The following is a 19,301-nucleotide window of genomic DNA, read 5'->3' on the forward strand; positions in this document are numbered from 1 at the left end:
TCCTCACTGTAATTGAAGACTCCTGGGGGAACTGCCAGAACTGGCATTACAGGAAATTGCTTGTGGCCAGTGAGGTTTCTCTGGTTACTTTCCTCAGTCACAGAGGACAGTGATGTTTTCCTGTCTGTTAGCTGGATGTCTTTTCCTCCTTCTTCTGCCAAGTTCCCAAGAAAACATAACTTCGGCTTCTTACATTTTTTTAATCTACATACTTTTTAATTTTTTTAAAGATTGGCATGCATGTGTGTTGATAGAAATAGAGCTACCTACATAGGAATTTATTTACCTAGTCTTCTATATTGTTCATTCTTTTTTCTGTTATGGTATCAACTTCTCAGAAATATAGTTGCAATAGCTAAGGGTTCTGTAGAAACTTAGTAAAATGCAACAATCTCAATATACAGATTTATATCCATAGGCAAAAATTCAAAGATAACTACTCTGTCACAGTGAAACATTCTTTTTTTTTTTTTTAATTTATCTTTATTGTTGAAAGTATTACAGATGTCCCCCTTTTTTCCCCCATTGATCCCCTCCACCATTACCCTGCCCAGACCCCCTCAGGCCTTTACCACACTATTGTCTGTGTTCTTGGGTTATGCATATATGCATATAAATTCTTCTTTTTAATTTATCTTTATTGTTGAAAGTATTACAGGTGTCCCATTTTTCCCCCCAAATGACTCCCCCACAGGCCTTCACCCTGTTATTGACTGTGTCCATGGGTTATGCATATATTCATATAACTTCTTTGGTTAATCTCTTCCCACCCTCCACACCCCTTCCTTCTTCCTTCTGAATTTAATTGTCTGTTGCATGGGTCAATGTCTCTGGATCTATTTAGTTCATCAGATTCTTTTGTTCATTAGCTTCTTCTTAAAGAAGACCCTTCAGAATTTCCTGTAGTGCAGGTCTGGTGGTGATGAACTCCTTTAGCTTTTTCTTATCTGTGAAGCTCTTTATCTGACCTTCAGTTCTAAATGATAGCTTTGCTGGGTAGAGCAATCTTGGTTGTAATTCCACATTTTTCATCACTTGGAATATTCCTTGCCACTCCTTTCTGGCCTACAAAGTTTCTGTTGAGAAATCAGCTGACAGTTGTATGGGTGCTCACTTGTAGGTAACTGACTGCTTTTCTCTTACTGCTTTTAAGATTCTCTCTTTGTCTTTAACTTTTGGCATTTTGATTATGATGTGTCTTGGTGTGGGCCTCTTTGAGCTCCTCTTGTTTGGGACCTTCTGTGCTTCCTGGACTTGTAAGTCTATTTCTTTCACCAGATAGGGGAAGTTATCTATTTTTTCAAATAGGTTGTCAAATTCTTGTTCTCTTTTTTCTCCTTCTGGCACCCCAATAATACATATGTTGGGCCTCTTGAAGTTGTCCCAGAGGCTCCTTATACTATCTTCATATTTCTGGATTCTTTTTTCATTTTGCTCTTCTGATTCGGTGGGGTTTTTTTTGTTTCCTCATGTTCCAAATTGCTGCTTTGATTCTCAGTGTCCTCTACTCTACTGTTGATTCCCTGTAAATTATTTTTCATTTCTGTTCATGTAACCTTCATTTCTGATAGGTATTTTATTAGGTCATCCATGGTCTCACTTGTTTTCATAATAGTCTTACTAATATCCTTGAGCATCCTTATAACCAAAATTCTGAACTCTGTATCTGTTAGCTTGCTTAGTTCTATGTCATTTAGTTCCTTTTCTGGAGATTTCTTCTGTTCTTTCCTTTGTGACATGTTTCTTTGCCTCCACATTTTGGCTGCTCCCAGGTGTTTGTTTCTATGTATTAGGTAGAGCTGCTATGTCTCCTGGAATTTGTAGAGTGGCTTTGTATAGTAAGTGTCCTGTAGGGTCCAGTGGCTCAGCCTCCCCAGTCACCTGAGCTGGGCCTTCTAGGTGCTCCCGTGTGGGCTATGTGCACTGTCCTGTTGTAGTTGAGCCTTGGTTGCTGTTGGTGTCCCTGGGAGGAACTGACCCCCAGGCCAATTAGCTGTGAGGACCAGCTGCAACTACAGCCAAAGAGCTGCTATGCTGGCAAGACCCTTATGGATCAGGATTTACTTCAGTGGAGCTTTGGTGTTCACCAAGTGTGCCCCTTGGTGTGTCACTCGTGGATGTGATAGGGTTGTAATCGAGCGTAGTCGAGTCTGACTACCAGGCACACTGTCTCTGGGGCCTCCTGGGAGGTGCAAAGTCAGCGTCTGCCAATGCCTTGCCCAGGGCCACCCAGCATGAGCTGCACAGTAAATTGTAGTTGGCTGCTACTTTGCTGGGCTTGGAGGTGTCCAGGAGAGGCCAGGCTATGAGCCACTAGTGCCAGGCCTGGGGCCACTTATCAAGCCATATGAGACACGCTGCTGTTTGTTTGAGAGACTTTAGGAAAGTCCTAAGCATAAGACTCAAGAGGCCGCTTGCATAGAAAAGTCACTGGAAATGGCTTGGATGAGCTTGCAGGTAGGGAGGGGCGGGTTCTCAAGGAATCAGAATCACTGGGGTGGGCCAAAGGTGTGAGTCAGGTGCTAGAGATTCAAATATGGCGCCTACCTGCCTGCTGTGCATGGGGAGGGCTCGCCAAAGGAGCAATGGCCTCTGCCAGCTCTTCTGCCTTGGAGAAAGCTGCCCCTCTACCTCTCGCCCCAATTTCAGGCAGGTTAGTTCCTCCCCAAGTGTCCCAGGTTCCTTTCAAGCTGCTGCTGGTGCTCAGGCTCAGAAGAGGGTGTCTGAGTCTGTGCGCAGGTCCTTTAAGAGGAGCTGCCTGGGACTCCCGCACCCTCCGCAACCCTCTGCGATAGCCCCTGCTGGTTTTCACAGCCCAAAGTTGTGGGGATTTCTCTTCCCAGCCCTGGAGCCCTGGACTGGGGGCCCTGATGTGAGGCTGGGACCCTTTGCTCCTCCAGGAAACCTCCACCACTGAGATGTCCCTCCTGGGTTTAAACTGTGGCACCGGGTGTGGGCCCCTGGCCGCTTCTCCGCTATCCAATCTGGATCCACTCACATCTCTGCGTCTCCGCCCCTTCTACCAGTCTCGATGCTTTTTCAGTTTCCTGGTTGTAGGGCCTCTGTTCAGCTAGATTTCAGGAAGTTCTGAGTAATGGTGGTTCTGTATTTTAGTTGTAATTTTGATGTGGTTATGGGAAGTGGCGAGTACAGCTGTTACCTATGCCACCGTCTTGTTTCCTCTTGCATATAAATTCTTGATTAATCTCTCCACCCCCACTCCCCACCCCTGCCTTCCCTCTGAGATGTGTCAGTCTATTCTGTGCTTCAATGTCTCTGGATCTATTTTGTTCATCAATGTATTTTGTTCATTAGATTCCACATATAAGTGAGATCATGTGATACTTGACTTTCTCTGCCTGGCTTATTTCACTTAGCATAATACTCTCCAGGTCCCTCCATGCTGTTCAGGTCCTATTGTTAGAATTCTTCCTCTGCCTTATTTAACTCCTTTACTTCATGCTAGAGATCAGGAACCTTTTGATTCACAATAAACAGATTTTTATGGGACACCCAAAAGTCACTGTTTGAAAGTAGGCCATAGTTCCAAACAGATACCACTTCAACTTTGGCAATGCCTATTGAGTCCTCTTCATTTCAAGGGGATGACTTTTATCATTTAGTAATATATTGTTTTTTCTTATTATTAATGATATATACTCATTGAATACTATTTGGAAAGTACAGAAATATTTGGAAAAACAAATATAAATTATCCATTGTCTGAATAAATATAGTATTCAACATTAGACAAAATGACACATAGGTGAAGGTTATATTCAGTGCTACACTGTTTCTCTGTTCTCTCTTCTGTGCCAGCCCCTGGTTTCCCCCTCACACAGTACCTCTAGATCTCACTCATGAAAACTTGCCTGCCCTATATATCATAAAATGGAGGACAAACTGCAAAGTATATAATAGCACTTACCATGTCACATGTCGAAAGCATATAAGAGAGATAAAATACCGCATACCAGAAAGGTGTTTGGAATCTAAAATAGCAATATTTTGTCATAGCTCTGCCATCACTACCTTATTACTTGGGTGTTGTGGTGATAAAGCGTTGTGGGACTATCTAAAGAGATGAGACCATCTGAGAAATTCCCAATGTTCCTTGGAAATTAGGAAAAAGCTCACAGTACAAAGTGGCAAGAATGATTAAGTGTGAGGCTGGCTCATAAATATGACTTTCTCTTTTTAAAAAACAAACAAACAAACAAACAAAAAAACTGCCAACATTAAACCAAAAAAGATGATATTAACTCTATCCCAGAGATAAAGTTCTTATTACAGATAATATTTAGAATTTATGTTTTGCTTTTTTTCCAAAGTGGATAAGATCAGAATGGCAGTTTCCTCATTTTTGAGTTTTCACATTAAGGGGCTGGTAGACAAAGGACTTAGAAAACACTAAGGCATAAGGGCTAAGGTCAAGACCTTGGAGTTAGACTTGGGTTCAAGTTCCAGCTCTAGTCATGTGGTCATCAAACATTCCTTATGTGCCATCTACTATTTTAGACATTGGAAATACAATGTTGGACAACACAGATAAGGTCCCTACTAACAGAAAGTTTACATTCTAGTGGGGGCAGACAGAATGGTTAATGTAGAAAAGATAACAGTGATATGATTGGAAGTAACTGGGGGCTACCTTAGGTTGAGTGGTCAGGATTTAACTAAGACCTGCATGATGAAAAGAGGCCAGCAACAAAAAACATCTAAGAGAAGAACATTCCAGACAGAAGTAACAGCTAGGACAAAAGCCCCAAGGCAGAAACAGGCTTAATTTTTTAAAGAATAGAATGAATACCAGTGTGATTGAAGCAGAGGGAGAGAATGAAGAGATGAAGTTGGAGAGGGTCAGCACATGTCACATCTTGTGGGGGTCTTGTAGAAATTCAGCTAGTGATAATCATCATCATCATAACAAAGCAAAGAAGAAAGAAGGAAGTTGGACAGTTTGAGGGATACTGTACAATACCACCTGAAGAATTTGGTTATAACTAACTGGGCACAGAGGTGCCACTGTAAGATTTGAATTATGTGTTGAAAGTGGAGCCTGAGTGGAACAATTCTGAGAACAGAGTACAGAGCTCATTTTCATCTATCATTACATTTCAGCACTTGATATTTTTTCAAATTCTCTGTTACAGGCACTGCTTTCTCAATGAGTACAAATACATAAGTCCAGTGGGGCACCGGCATATATCAAGGGTTTATTTTGAGCGCCATGTAAAGAAATTCTTTTGTATTTTGTGACTAGAATTTCTACCAATGACAGAGTATCTGACCATAAACCAGCTAGCAAAGTAGCTTTTGGTGAGGTATAAATCTGACCTAAAAGGGTGCTAGCTTAAGATGACTTTTTATTTCACATGACTCATGGCACCATCAAATAAATTTACTTGGTTAGGAGAACTGTGGCTAAGGGTTAAGTTCCTTGGAGCAACATTGTTTCTTGGTTTGCATGGTTTACTAACTTCCTTTTTTTTTTTTTTTTTTTTTTTTTTTTTTTTTTTAATAGGGAGAGAATAAATCCTATGGAAAGCCGTGTGGAGGCCAAGATTGCAGTTGGGGCTGTAAATGCTTTCCTGAGAAAGGAATGAGAGTAAGTTACTTCTTTCATTGTTGAAAGACAAATTGTCACAGGAGCTGTTATCTGAAGTGTGTGGGTTTTCTTTAGAATTAAACTGCTTAGAATTTCCTCTTATGACCCTGTGGAACAAGCAAAGTAATGAGGACCAGCTGGAAGAAGCTTTGCTAACTAATAATAGGCAGAAGTAAATTGGTCAAAGTCTCTGAGAGACCAGGAAGAGGTTTCCTTCATTAACTTAATGCCAAGATTTCCTCAAAGTTTCATCTGAAGTATTTGCAAAAGCCAGTTAGGTTGTGTAGAACCAGATTATGATATATTTCTAGATATGTGTAAATTGTCATAGCTCATTTATATCTATGTGGTTATTTCCTATCACTCTGGGGACCAAGTGGTCCAATTGTTATCTACAGAGTAGGGGTCTGACTCGTCCAATATCAAAAGTACATGGTACCCATAAAGACCAAAATTATAGGTAAGTATACATAAAGAGTGATTTATAAGTACTATATTAAAACATAGGCTATGTTTTAAAATATTATGTAATATATTCAGTGTAGTGTCCCCTATTAGCAATGAACAGTTCAAATTGTTGTGCAAATTACAATGAACACAGCGCATTGATGCAGCATTTCCGTCAATCCTTGTGTATGCATATGTGATGAGTTACCCCAGATGATTTCTATCTCTGATTTTCACTGAATAGACCTGTATCTTAAGTGTAACTCAGGAAAGTATTCAAGGGGGCTCAATCTGTAAAAAAAAATAAATGTTTCCAGAATTTATGGCCACACTATGTAATTCAGATCTTTCTACTTCCAGCACTGTATTTGCACGTTCATAACACTCAAACAAGCCTAAGAACTTACACAGTCAAAGGAAGGTAGCATAAACAACTCAACAAGACCCTCAAAAACATAGCCAAACAGGGAACAGAGTGACCGTTCCACCTTCTGTTTCATTATCTTCTATTTGCAGTAAAGTGAAATGTCAAACTATGCCAGAATTTGAAGAAGAGAATAAAAAGCCATCTCCTGATCAAAAATAACCAGACCCATTCTACATTAAAGGCATAGACTTAGAGAATAATAAAATATCAGAAAAGGAAGGTAGCTTAATGAGCTCCTCATCTTATCTACTAATTGTACAGTCTCTGAAAAGGAAAATGACTTCCTGGGGTCACACAGCAAATTGATGACAAATTTGGACTATTACCTGAGTCTTTTTATTTCTCCCTTATTTACTTTACCCACTGCTGCCTCCCAGGTAAGTTATGTTCAGTGTTGCCACCGAGACCCATACCCTTGCCTCTGATCTACAACCAGAAAACACTTTAGAAAAAATAATTCTACAATAAATATATGAATACATTCTTTTTTCTATTTTTATTAAATTTATTGGAGTGACACTGGTTAATAAGATTATATAGGTTTCAAGTACATTTTTATGGTACATGATCTGTACAAGGATAGATAAAAGTAGGCTTACAGTTGTGAGTACATGAAACACAATTTATTCTTGTATCATTTATTTGTGTTGCAACTGTAAACCTGCTTTTGCCAACCTTTGTATATTGCATTGTGTGCCCACCACCCAAAGTCAAATCATCTTCCACAGCAAGCAATGAAGACAACGCAAAAGTCTCCCTCGATGCTCTCTCAGTCCCACTGCTGTCTTTCTGGTTTTTTTTCTGTATATAATCAGAGATATGTACAACTATGTGTAAAAACAGTTTCATTTTCTGTTTTTTCCTCAAAATATAATCATGTGTGTGTGTGTGTGTGTATTCTGTGCCTTATTTTGTGTGTGTTTTTGTTGTTGTTTTCCACTTACTATGTCCTTAAGATCTTCTCTACCCCATAGTTTAGTCTAGCCATTCCCCTTTTGATGAACATTTAGGTTGTTATAAAGTTTTGCTATTGGTAGTGCTATGGTAGAAATCCTTGAACAAGCCACCTTGTACGCATCTCAAGCATAGATACTAAGGGTCAGAATTACCAGATACAAGTATAATAGGCATTTTTAATTTTTAACGCTGATGCTCAGTTATCCCACAAAGTATCTATTCCAATTTACACTTGAATCAGCATTGTAGAAGAGTGCCCATGTTTCTACACCCTTGCCAGCACTTCATATTTTTCTAATGTGGGTGAAAATCATCCCAATTCCCAGACTACACATGAGTTTAAGCATCTTTTCACATATTCATTGTATGTTTGTGTTTCTTCAGTGAATTTCCTGGCCATGTCCTCTATCCACTTTACTAAGGGGTGATTCTTATTGACTTACTTTACATCTGCAAAGATATGGCAAATAAAAATTGCACAAGGGGAAGCACTTGAGATTTGAAATTTGACACAAAATTTGCATTTCCTGATTGGTTGTGGGGACAGGAAGCAGTTAGTCAGAACCCACAGCCAGGAAAATGAGAAGCAGCTTTGGACTGTTTATTGGGTTCAGGAGCCTTTTAAAGTAGAAAATTTCAGCCCTGGCTGGTGTGGCTAAGTGGTTAAAGTGTGGGCCCAAGCACCGAAGGGCCTTAAGTTTGATTCCCAGTCAGGAGCACATAACTGAGCTGCAGGTTAAATCCTTGGCTTTGGTCAGGGCACACGCAGGAGGCAACCAATCAATGTGTCTCTCTCACATGGCTCTCTCCTCCACTCCCTCCCTCCCTTCCACTCTCTCTAAAAAATCAATGGAAAAAATACCCTTGGGTGAGGATTAACAACAACAAAATAAGTAGAAAAATTTAATATATATCTGAATGGAAGTTAGTTCTATACCAGGCAAACATGCCTACTATGACCTCATTGTTTAACCCTTGGATGAGATTTTGATCTTTGAAGATAGAAGGCAATGGATTTCCTCTGCAAGGAGCCCTCGTTTGGATTCCAAACATCTGGAACCCAAGTCTGTCTTCTCCTTCGAAAACATGAGTGGTTGAAGGGGTGTGGGATGGAGGAAATAAAATATCACCACACATTTTTTTCTTCAATATTTAAAGGACTGAGTCCACACAGTTGAACATGTTTTGAAAAGTTTATTTGTGAAATCTGAAGTTTCTGGGTCAGGGTTATTGAACCAGACCAAACTGTATTTCATGAGTGAAGAGCAGGGATGTCCTATTTCCCAAGTTACATCAGGAAGCCAGTACTCATGGAGCAGATCCTGTGAACACAGATGCTTGAAGCCGACACAACACCAGGTCCCTTTTTGTCATCCTCCCTACAGTCTTACGTTCCCAGGGCCAAGCAAGATTGTTTAAACTGGCCCCAACACTGTTGACCCTGCAGGGCAGCCCCTCAGAACTCCTTTTGTGCAGATGTCAGAAAGATTTGAGACTGTTTTCCTTAGCTAAGAAGAGGGCCCCATTTGGATTTCAAGCTGTTCCTCTCAAGCTCTGCAAGCTGGGAGGGGAACTGAATGTTGGGTCATCCTGAGATACACTGCAGCCCTTGGCAGGCCTGCCTCCTGACTTGGAGAGACATCAAGCACATAACTTGCTGGGCAGTGTGTACTTTTCCTTTGCCAAAGTCCTCTTGAACTGACTAGGACATTTACACAACACCTAGCACTCCTGCACACCTGCAATCCAACCCTTTTTGCCTTAAGCTATCACAAACTGATTTCTCGAAAGTATGCTTTATCTGGTAAAAACCCTTTCCTAGTGTTGGTACATTACTTTGTACTTTCTAAAGCATCTTCTCTTCCTAGAGTCTGTATTATTATCTGTATGCTACAAATAAACTGATATGTGATTTGCCCAAGATCACTAGCCTGTTAATGGATCAACCTTATTAACCTACATTAGGGAAATGTCAACTTTAATGCATCCCTAGTAATGTTAAAGAAAGGGGCTTTCCCCTGCATATTTAAATTTGGATTTAATGTTTAACTTCAGTTTTCTTTCTTGGGGGTAGGTGTTATTATCTAGAAGAACCACTCTTTTGAGTTGTTCTCTTCCCTGTTTGTTTGTTGTTGTTGTTTTTTTGTTGTTGTTTTTCTGCCATTGGATTGAATAAACCATTTCAGGTTGACATTTCTATCCCTTCCCTTTTCCCCTACTGGATTTGAAAGCATTGTGCTCCATCGGTGTTTGTCTGAGTTGGGAGCAGGCAGGACTATTTGTTTTGTTCTGAGCCTACTATTCCTTGATACTATTTTAGGGGTCTCCCTGTTTTAACACTGTTCTGTTGTTAATATATAGCATGGTGAGCTCCTAATTATCCATGCCTTATAAAGGACCACTATTACAATAACACCAAACTGCAAGGAATGTTTGAATTCTCCCTTAGATAAGGACTATTTGCTCCAGATGTATAGCTTGGGAAGCTATGTCCGAGATAAAAAGTTTATAAGGCAAGCCTGAGTTTAAAGAGAAGGAGCCTAGGGTTCTTAATTCCTTATCTCCTGTCTGTATTTTGCCACTTCTTTGTCACAAAATGTATTTCCCACAAATTCCAGAGCCCAAGTGCATTAACCACTAGTCTTTCAATTTACTCTCCTCCTGCAAACAGCTGGTGTTCCCTGTGTCAGCTCACTGGTGCCTTGGCTCCAGCTGCCTGTACAAAGCTTCTTCCCTTCATTGCCTACTCACTCTGCAGCCCTCTATGAGCTGCAGCCCTCCTCACTGCTAATACTGGTCACCACTGACTTGCTTGTTGCCAAATCCTATGAACATTTTTCATTTGTATCTTCCTTGACTTCTCTGCTGCATGAGGTACCTCATTCTCCCCTGAATCTCTCTGTTCCTGAAACCAATGTCAAAAGAGAAAGTTTGTGATTATCTTTGACACAATTATTCATGAATGTTCTCATCTTGGAGGAAGAACAAGTTGCTGGGAGTAAAACAAAAACATTTTGCCAACTCCCTTACATGGGTAGGCACAGAATAAGAAGAAATCAGACAAAAGAGGAGATCAGGTTCAAACCTCAGAGGAGTTAGGCAGAGCAGATTCACAAAGTAAGCTGCAGGAACCAGAGTGTGGGAAAGGGCTAGGACCCTTACAGCTAGCTAACAGGACCTAAAGAAATATATGAAAATAACTGTCATGGATCTTTGCCTTCTTTTAGCAGAAAGGAATCCTCCCTAGACAGGAAACTTTCATTTGCTTCACAGCGACCTTACAGCTAATCCAAGATGTGGAGAGTACGACTGAAACCATAACCACCCAGATTGGCTGGTTGGTTGGTTGGTTAGTCCTTCATGAAACACTTTGTAGTATTGGATTATTGGATTTCTTTTTTTTTTTTTTAATGCTTTTATTGATTTCAGAGAGAGGAAGGGAGAGAGAAATAGAAACATCAATGATGAGATAGCCATTGATCGGCTGCCTCCGGCATGCCCCCCACTGAGGACTGAGCTCGCAACCCAAGCATGTGCCCTGACTGGGAATTGTAGTGTTGGATTTCTTAATTACAGATTTCATAATGCTATTCTCTCTTAGTTGTTTTCCTACTTTTATGGGACTCCCCAAGTTTCGGTCCTCATCCCACTTCTCACTGTAGGTCTCCCACAGTGAGGTTTCATACATTCCAGGGATTTAAGCTACCACCTGTGCCGTGATAAATATTATATCTTCATCTCTAGCTCAGACCTTTCTCCTCAGCTTCTTGTCAGTATTGGCAATTTCTTGGTGGACATCTCTGCTAAGATTTTCACTGGCGCCATAAACATATCTCATACAGAATTCAACCATCAACCCCCACCAGATGTGTTTCTTCCCATGTCCTACTTATCTCTTCCCCTTTTCAGCAAATGGCCCCAACCATGCATTCCATTGTTTAAGTCAGAAACCTGGGGGTCATTCTTGTCTCCTCTTTCCTTTCCTCACAATCATCTCTAATTCATCATCAAATTCTGTCCATTTAACTTCATAAATAGAGCTCAAATCCATCCACTTTATTCCATACCTATTTCTCCAAAGCAGGCTTGTATAATTTCTTGCATGAACTACCATAATAGCCTCCAGACTGGCCTTCTAACTTCCAGTCTCACCCTTTTCCATCCACTTGCCAATCCACTGTCATAATCTTGCCAAAACACAAGTGTAATTATGAAATTATGAAACTCTTGCTTAAAATTCTTCAATGGCTTCCCATAAATCTCAAATAAAATCTTAACTCTAATATGTTTACAAAGTCCTCCATTGCCTAGCCCTTTATCATCTCTCCGACATTATCTGTCATCACTAATAGTCTCCATTTTCAGGAGACAAAACAAAACCATAACGTGAAGTGAAGTATTTACAGTTCACAGAACCTGCTATGTTTTTTAATATGTTCCAGGTTTTACACCTGCTACCCCCATTTACATCCCTAGATCTACCCTTTCTCTGCTGACTTGCTTCTATGTACTCATTGTTTAAAACCGAACACAGACTTCACCTCCTCATGAAGCTTTCCACTATCAGCAAGGCTCACGTTATCTACTCTTTTCATCATTTCTTTAATGCTGAACTACAGCGTCTTGTCTGCACTCCACAATCTTAACTCCTAAAGGGCAGACACTAGGTCTTAGTCTCTGCAGAGGCAGTAGGCATTACAAACTGTTTCATGAAGGACTGACCAACCAATCAGCCAATCTGGATGGTTATGGTTCCAGTCGTACTCTCCACATCCTGGATTAGCTGTAAGGTTGCTGTGAAGCAAATGAGAGTTTCCTGTCTAGGGGGGATTCCTTTCTGCTAAAAGAAGGCAAAGATCCATGACAGTTATTTTCATATATTTCTTTAGGTCCTGTTAGCTAGCTGTAAGGGTCCTAGCCCTTTCCCACACTCTGGTTCCTGCAGCTTACTTTGTGAATCTGCTCTGCCTAACTCCTCTGAGGTTTGAACCTGATCTCCTCTTTTGTCTGATTTCTTCTTATTCTGTGCCTACCCATGTAAGGGAGTTGGCAAAATGTTTTTGTTTTACTCCCAGCAACTTGTTCTTCCTCCAAGATGAGAACATTCATGAATAATTGTGTCGAAGATAATCACACACTTTCTTTTTTGACATTTATTTCACCCTCCCCTCCACCAAACCTTTTGCTTAAAGCCTCTTAACCTTATGCAAAGTTTTTGGTCTTCAATTTCCCTTGTTCCTCTTCCTTGTGGGGGAGAAGGATAATGTTTGTGCAAGGAAGTAGCCATTGGGTGGCAGTAGGGTAGGGAGGTGAAAAACCAAGGGTCCTTGTGTATTTAAATATAGTTATTTCAGTTGAGGATAATTGATGATAATGATGATAATGTTAAAATTTAGTGTCTCTGCACTGAATCAAGATGCAATTGTAGCCCAACAGATGTTCAAGGTTATCGTAATCCCTTCTTAGATCATAATGGGGCAGTTTGGGCTTTGGGAGATATTTTATCTGTGCTAGTGAGGGAGGCTTTAGTTAGAGAGGAGCCAGGCAGCTGGGGAAAGAGATAAATACACAGGTGCAGAGTCAAGAGCACTTCTTTAGATATCTGGAAACCTAAGTGCCACGTCTGAGCTTTGACAACTGGATGACATTGAGCTGGTGCTTTCTCTCCTTAGGGTGTCAATTTACCCATAAGTAAAATGAGGGTTTGGGCCTGGATAATCTTGAAGAACCACCAGTTCTGATGATTTAAGTCAGACTCCATGTTACTGTACCGTGACAGTTCCTTGCCTCTAGAGTGTCTTATCATACCTTCTAGTGTTGCAGTGAGATGTGGAGAGCAATGTTTGACAGTGTTCTACCCTCTGGAGTGTTGTCTTGGTAGCTTCCTCGATGTAAGTCACTTGCAGTGGCTTTTTTACTGCTGATGCTGGAAGTTTCTAACAGCTAAAGTCCTGACAGGTCCTGTAATCCTGCAGGAATGTAGAGTGCTCTCTGTCCTTGGCCATGGCTGGTGTGATTTGAAAAGAATCATAAGGATATCTCCTCATCACCCATACTCCCAAAATATCTTCCCTGCCTTGCTTAGGAATTATTTCTGCAGTTCTAGTTTTAGAGACCCATTCTTTAGGTTTAGCATTGTTTTATCCTTGCATTGATTGAATAATTTGCGTGTTCCTCTCTGATGAGAAGAGGAGGTTCACTCTGCATACCTGGGGAGCAATTGTGTGCACAAATCTTCAGGGAAAGCTGTTTTCCTTGTATTGGCCCTGATGATCTATATATCATAGACACTGGATATCAAGATATGGGTGACCAAGCATCTTGCATGCCAATGTGTGGCATATCCTCTCCTCTTAGAGTCTGCCTTCACCTTCCCTCTCCAACTATTTACCCCTTTCCTCTCTTTGTTTTCTTTTTCCTCCCTGGTGTCTAACTTCTCCTTTCTCCTTCCAGGCTTTTCTCCCTCTCACTGGAGCACTTCTAGCTCTCCATCTTTCATTTCCATTTTCCCCATCAGGGACTCCTAACCCAGTTTTTCCCCTCTGCTTCCAGTTGACTAGACTTACAGCCTGTGTCACTAGTCCCTGTTTTTTGCCGTCTATCAGCAGGCATGAAACTACAACAGCAGGATATTGGAAAGAGTTGCTGTGATGTACTTTATGGAAACATCCACTTATCCAGATATTTTAAACCTCAGAGCCTGGATCAATGGTCTCCAGAATTGGGGGTGGGCATGGTGGCACATGTGAGTCCATCCATTGGGGTGCAAAAGAAAATATTACAACTTCTATTTCCATTTAAATTGAGAAAATATAGAAATAACTTAAACTTGGGATTAAATAATTTAATTTATGTAAAGTGCTTCAAACAGTGTGTAGTACACTAAGTGCTATGTAAAAATAGTCATTATTATTACTGATTAATTATTAATAATAACTATTATTATTAATCATTTCAAATGTGTAGATATATTGTCATTGGCACCCTCTCCAGGTGGCTCTGTCCTCAGCTTTCCTGTTACATATACTTTGTAAGGTATTCTGAGGGAAAAGTGGGAACCCACAAGATGGAAGGGGTAATCCTGAGGCCCTCATTTTTTTTCTGTATATATACCAGAGATGTTGCTATTCTATGATGTATGTATATCAGAGATGTTGCTATTCTATATTACTCATATAATCATGATTCCAGTTAAGTGGACTCATAGACTATATTATCTAACTGCATTGACCCTCACAAAATGGACAAGTGACTTAAGAAGATTCCTGCAAATAAACCATGTATTGGAGATAATACTGATAATGTAAGCATATGAAAATGGCAGTGCTCACACTTCTCCTACTTCTAGAGTTTTTCACCAGCCTTATTATGAGGTAAAACCAACAATAATCTAATTTTACCTGACAAGAAGTTGGCAAAAAGGGAATGCAAAAATAATCAAGAAGACTACATGAAATATGGATTTACAACCATTCTAAATAATGGAAGATCTTGCCTTAAGTGTATATTGTGCCTTGAAATGCTAACTAATAATATAAAAAGCCATCATGATTAACAAGATATTTGACATGTTATTTATTTCATCTTTATCTCACCCTTTTCAATTTCTATTTATTGTGTGTGTTTCATAATATATGTATGTACATATATATGTAGAGTAGGACATGTATATATTTCATACACATACATGCATATATATGTATATATGGCATGCTCAGGCTTTTTTAACTGAAAAGTGTGTCCAATTAGAAATATTTGGAGACCACTGGCCTATACCATATTTAAATAAATGGGGACCCCTAAACAGAGGCAAAAGAACATTGAAGAGAAAAATAACTATTCCTATACCTCTTGCTCTTTCCCTGTAGAACAACCATGCCAACTTTAGAGCCTCACCTTGAAAACTTTATATAAAATTAAGCAATGGGGATTTCATAAGTTGGGAGAAGTGAGACAGCAAAGAAATTTAAAAATCATAAAATCTTGAGCTTGGGAGGTTGGATCCAAACCTCAAGTGGCATATAGTTTATAAAAGACTTTCCCATCATGCTTGTGAATGTTCTTTCCCTTGCTTTAAATATGAAAAGACTTAGAAGAATTGGTTTCAGAGAGGTTAAAATTATTTCCCAAGGTCCCATGTAGGCGGCATTGTTGAGATTTGAATCAAATATTCTATCCCCCTACTCACTGTTCTCTCTGCCATGTCGAATGGGCTCATTATCCCGTGGGGTCATAATCAGCTAAGCTCATTGTGGTTGGATCGTTGTGAATGAAGGAATACTTGTAATGAAGAAAATCTGCTAGGAAGATGTAGACCAGATATCAACAAATCAATTATTTTTCCCCTGGCCCAGTGAAAAGTAACTTCTGGCTACTTGTGTAACACGTGTTTATATCCTTGTTTGGGTTTTAAAATGTTTTCCTAACATCCATGTCTTTTAAGAGCTAAAAAAATGAAATTCATGCATATGAAAAGGCCAGCTTTCATCTGTGATTATAAGTTTTGTGAGGAGTCACATCAGTTTTTTACAGCTCTGATTCAGGTCTGTTCCTGTATATAGGCCACTCACTGTATGGAACTCCACTGCAACAGAGTTAGAAATGCATGTAGATGAACTTACCAAGTATATGTCAAGAAAGTAATTTGGTGTCTATTCTGAAAAGACTTGCATTAATGGAAGTCTTCCAAGAATGTTTAACAAAATTAATTGCAAGGCGTTTCTCTTAAGTTACAGTATGAGTCAGTGGGAAAAATGTGCATTACTTTGCAGAAATTTGCTTCACTATCATCTTTTCAAAAAAGCTTTTATTTTAACAAATGAGGCACATGGACAATTATTTAATGACCACCTTTACTTATAGAGGTACAGATCCTAGACTATGCTCTGCATTTCAATTTTTTTGTTGTGTTGCGTGAGGTTCAAGCCCACTAGACAAACATTTAAAAAGCAATATGGGCCCTGGCCGGTGTGACTCAGTGGTAGAGTGTTGGCCCACACACCAAAGAGTCGTGGGGTTGAATCCTGGTCAAAAGCACATACCTGGGTAGTAGATTTGATCCTCAGCCGCAGTTTGAGGTGCATGCAGGAGGCAACCAATCGATGTGTCTCTCTCACATCAGTGTTTCTCTCTCCTCTCTCTCTCTCCTTCCCCCTCTCCTTTCCACTTTCTCTAAAAATCAATAGAAAAATTATCCTCAGGTGAGGATTAAGGGAAAAAAAAGCATCCCGGGGGCTACATATTGGTGCAGGCACTGTGGGGAGTGCAAACATGTTATAAACACTGGACCTCTATTTATGGAGACCACACACAAGCGCACACACATACACACACACACACACAGCAGTGCTTAACTACACAACACTGCATCTGGATTGAAAGTCTGAATGCCAGAGCACAAGTCCTCAAAAGGAGATATTGGTATGGACTAGAATGATTAAGCAACTCTTTTTTAAAATATAGTGACAAAATTGTTTCTTAGGAAGATTATCTTGGTGGGAGTTGTGCAGGATGGATTGGAGTGAGAGACATGATAGGAAAATAGGACACTCCCTATTTTTAGAGGCTGTCATGTCCAAAATTCCCTAGCACAACAAAATGGAAAGTTTGCATTTTCTGCTGCTCAGTTCCTATCTTTCTTTAAATGATTCTTTTCAACCTTGAACACACACAGGCAGACAGACATCCACATTTACCTAATCTTGTGATTTGATGATGAGGGCTAGTCTTCGTTTTAGATGAATGTGTCACCCTTCTATTTTTTAGTCAGTTGCAAGATCGTGCTAGTTCTTTTCCTTCACATTCGTGTAACTGTTTGGAAACCAGTATCTTCACTGGTTAGTTCCTACTGATCCCAACTAAGGAAAATTCATCACAAACCCAAGTGGAATCAGAAGCTCTGAAGTGACCCTGTCTTGAGTACAGAGAGGACTATGAGGTGCTTCTCTCCATGGGATGCTAAAAGCTCCTGCAGATACTACAGTGCCAGTGAGAAAACTAACTCACTGGATTATGAAAGAGGGTCTGTTTCCTACTTGACACATTTTGTTGTGGAAGTTATGAATGAAAGGTAGGGCTTGAGGAATCATAAAAGAAGGAAGTCATTGTTGCACATAAGACAGATTCTTAAACTTGGTCAGCAGAGAAATCTACAAACTACCTTATCCTGAATTACCAGGATAAGAATTGTGCCCTTATCCTGAATTACCAGCTGTGATCATAGCAGACTCTAACTGTGCACTTGACTCTGCTGTGACAGCTTTTACACTTTGTATCCTCAGCTTTACAAACTTAGTTTTACTCTTTAATTTTTGAAAAGCAAAGAAAAATGTTAATTTCTTTGAACCCCAGGGAGATCAATATATATGTTTGGTTATCATCCATATCAAAGAAACCATGGTGTCTGTCCCTGTACATGTCTTTGCTAGTTCAAGTAATTGTAGTGACTTGGCATTCCACTATTTTAGTTGGGTTCCTGCTTGGAGCTGACACCAGTCAGTGATTGCTGCCCCCTTCACATGTTGCTGGGGGACTGCCAGTAAAGCTATGTGCAAAGAAGGGAGCTGTGGAGAAACATGCTGTGGGGCCCAGAATGGAATGAAGGGTAACCAGGGTTCAGGAGCCAGGTTTCCCCAGAGAGAGACAAAAAGAAAGCAAACAAAAGGAAGAGACAGGTCTGAACAAGCTCCCCAGACAGGGCCCCTTTGCTGTAAGAACAGAGCCTTAAACTTCACAAAGCTCTCGGAGGGAAGGGAGCCAGGGGTTAAACATAGACTTTGCAAGTCCACTGAAGAATTATTAACTGAGCATACATAGAAGAAAAAGCCACACATGTCCATTTAGAGCAACATTTATTATTCTTAAAACCCATTCAGACAGTCCATGAACTCAGAAATATACCTAAACCTATATATCCAAACAGATACTAATATTGATCCCTACAAACTGCAAAGGTACCCACCCTTACACAGATAGAAACATAAAGATTCAGGGAGGCTCACCAGCACAAAAACACCTGCAGTTCCATGATGCATAACATAGGCTGGGTTTTGAGGAGTTTAGTGACCTGACAAAATTCATTATTGGAAGTGGGGACCCATGGCTCCAGTGATTGGCCCCAGAGTAAGACAAACTTCTCTCTGAGTTTTACTTTCCAAATCTAGTCCAAACCTAGCTCGAGTTATTAGAGCAGGATAGAAGCCTGTCTCCTCCCTCCCTTGTGAAATGAAGAGCCTGGCTTGAAGTCCTCCAAGGTCCCTTGGAGGAACCAGAGCATGGGGTGTCACAGAGCCCCTCCCCCTCCTTTCCTTGAGGCTCATTTACAGCCTAATGGCAAACCACCCCCACAGGGCCTCCCTCAGTCCCAGTTTCCCAGGTTCCTGAGAGGAACTTGATCTGACCCTGGGGCCTTCAAAGGTTCTTCACAACATCCCCAGAAGTTCCCTCTCAGGATCCCCAAGGTCAGTGCCAACTCCCACCCCAACCAGCCCCAAGGCACCTGGCTGGTGAGAGTCTCAGAGTGGCCCTCTCAGGGTAAGTTCACAAGGCTACCACCAAGAGAAGGGGACCTGCCTGACCAGGCAGGAGATGGTGGTTCCAGCAGAAGTAACAAAATTTCTTCAGCAGCACAACGAAGAAGCTGCCACCCTCCATGGAGTGGCTCAGGGCAGTCATGAACCACTGACCCACCACGCTGCCATGTTCACAGCCCAAACCAGAGTGGCTGCTGGCCTTTAGTGATAGAAGAAAGCAGTTGGGAAGAAACAAACACAACACAAAAACAAACACAGCCTGGAAAGTTTGGACCCACTTCCAAACTGAAAGTCCTCAAATGTCTCTCGCTTCCCCTCCCACCCCCACCAC

At 40.7% G+C, this 19,301-nt stretch overlaps 1 protein-coding gene across 1 annotated transcript in view; it reads left to right on the forward strand.

Moving 5' to 3' along the window:
• Window positions 1-19,301, forward strand: part of COL4A6 (collagen type IV alpha 6 chain) — a 289,590-nt gene that overhangs the window by 103,859 nt on the left and 166,430 nt on the right. The window contains exon 3 of the mRNA XM_087813319.1: window positions 5,525-5,608. Coding sequence (XP_087669445.1) covers window positions 5,525-5,608 — 84 coding nt within the window. The remainder of the gene's footprint in view (window positions 1-5,524; window positions 5,609-19,301) is intronic.

This window comes from Miniopterus natalensis, chromosome X, assembly GCF_054644295.1.
Source record: "Miniopterus natalensis isolate mMinNat1 chromosome X, mMinNat1.hap1, whole genome shotgun sequence".
Classification (NCBI taxonomy): Eukaryota; Metazoa; Chordata; class Mammalia; order Chiroptera; family Miniopteridae; genus Miniopterus; species Miniopterus natalensis.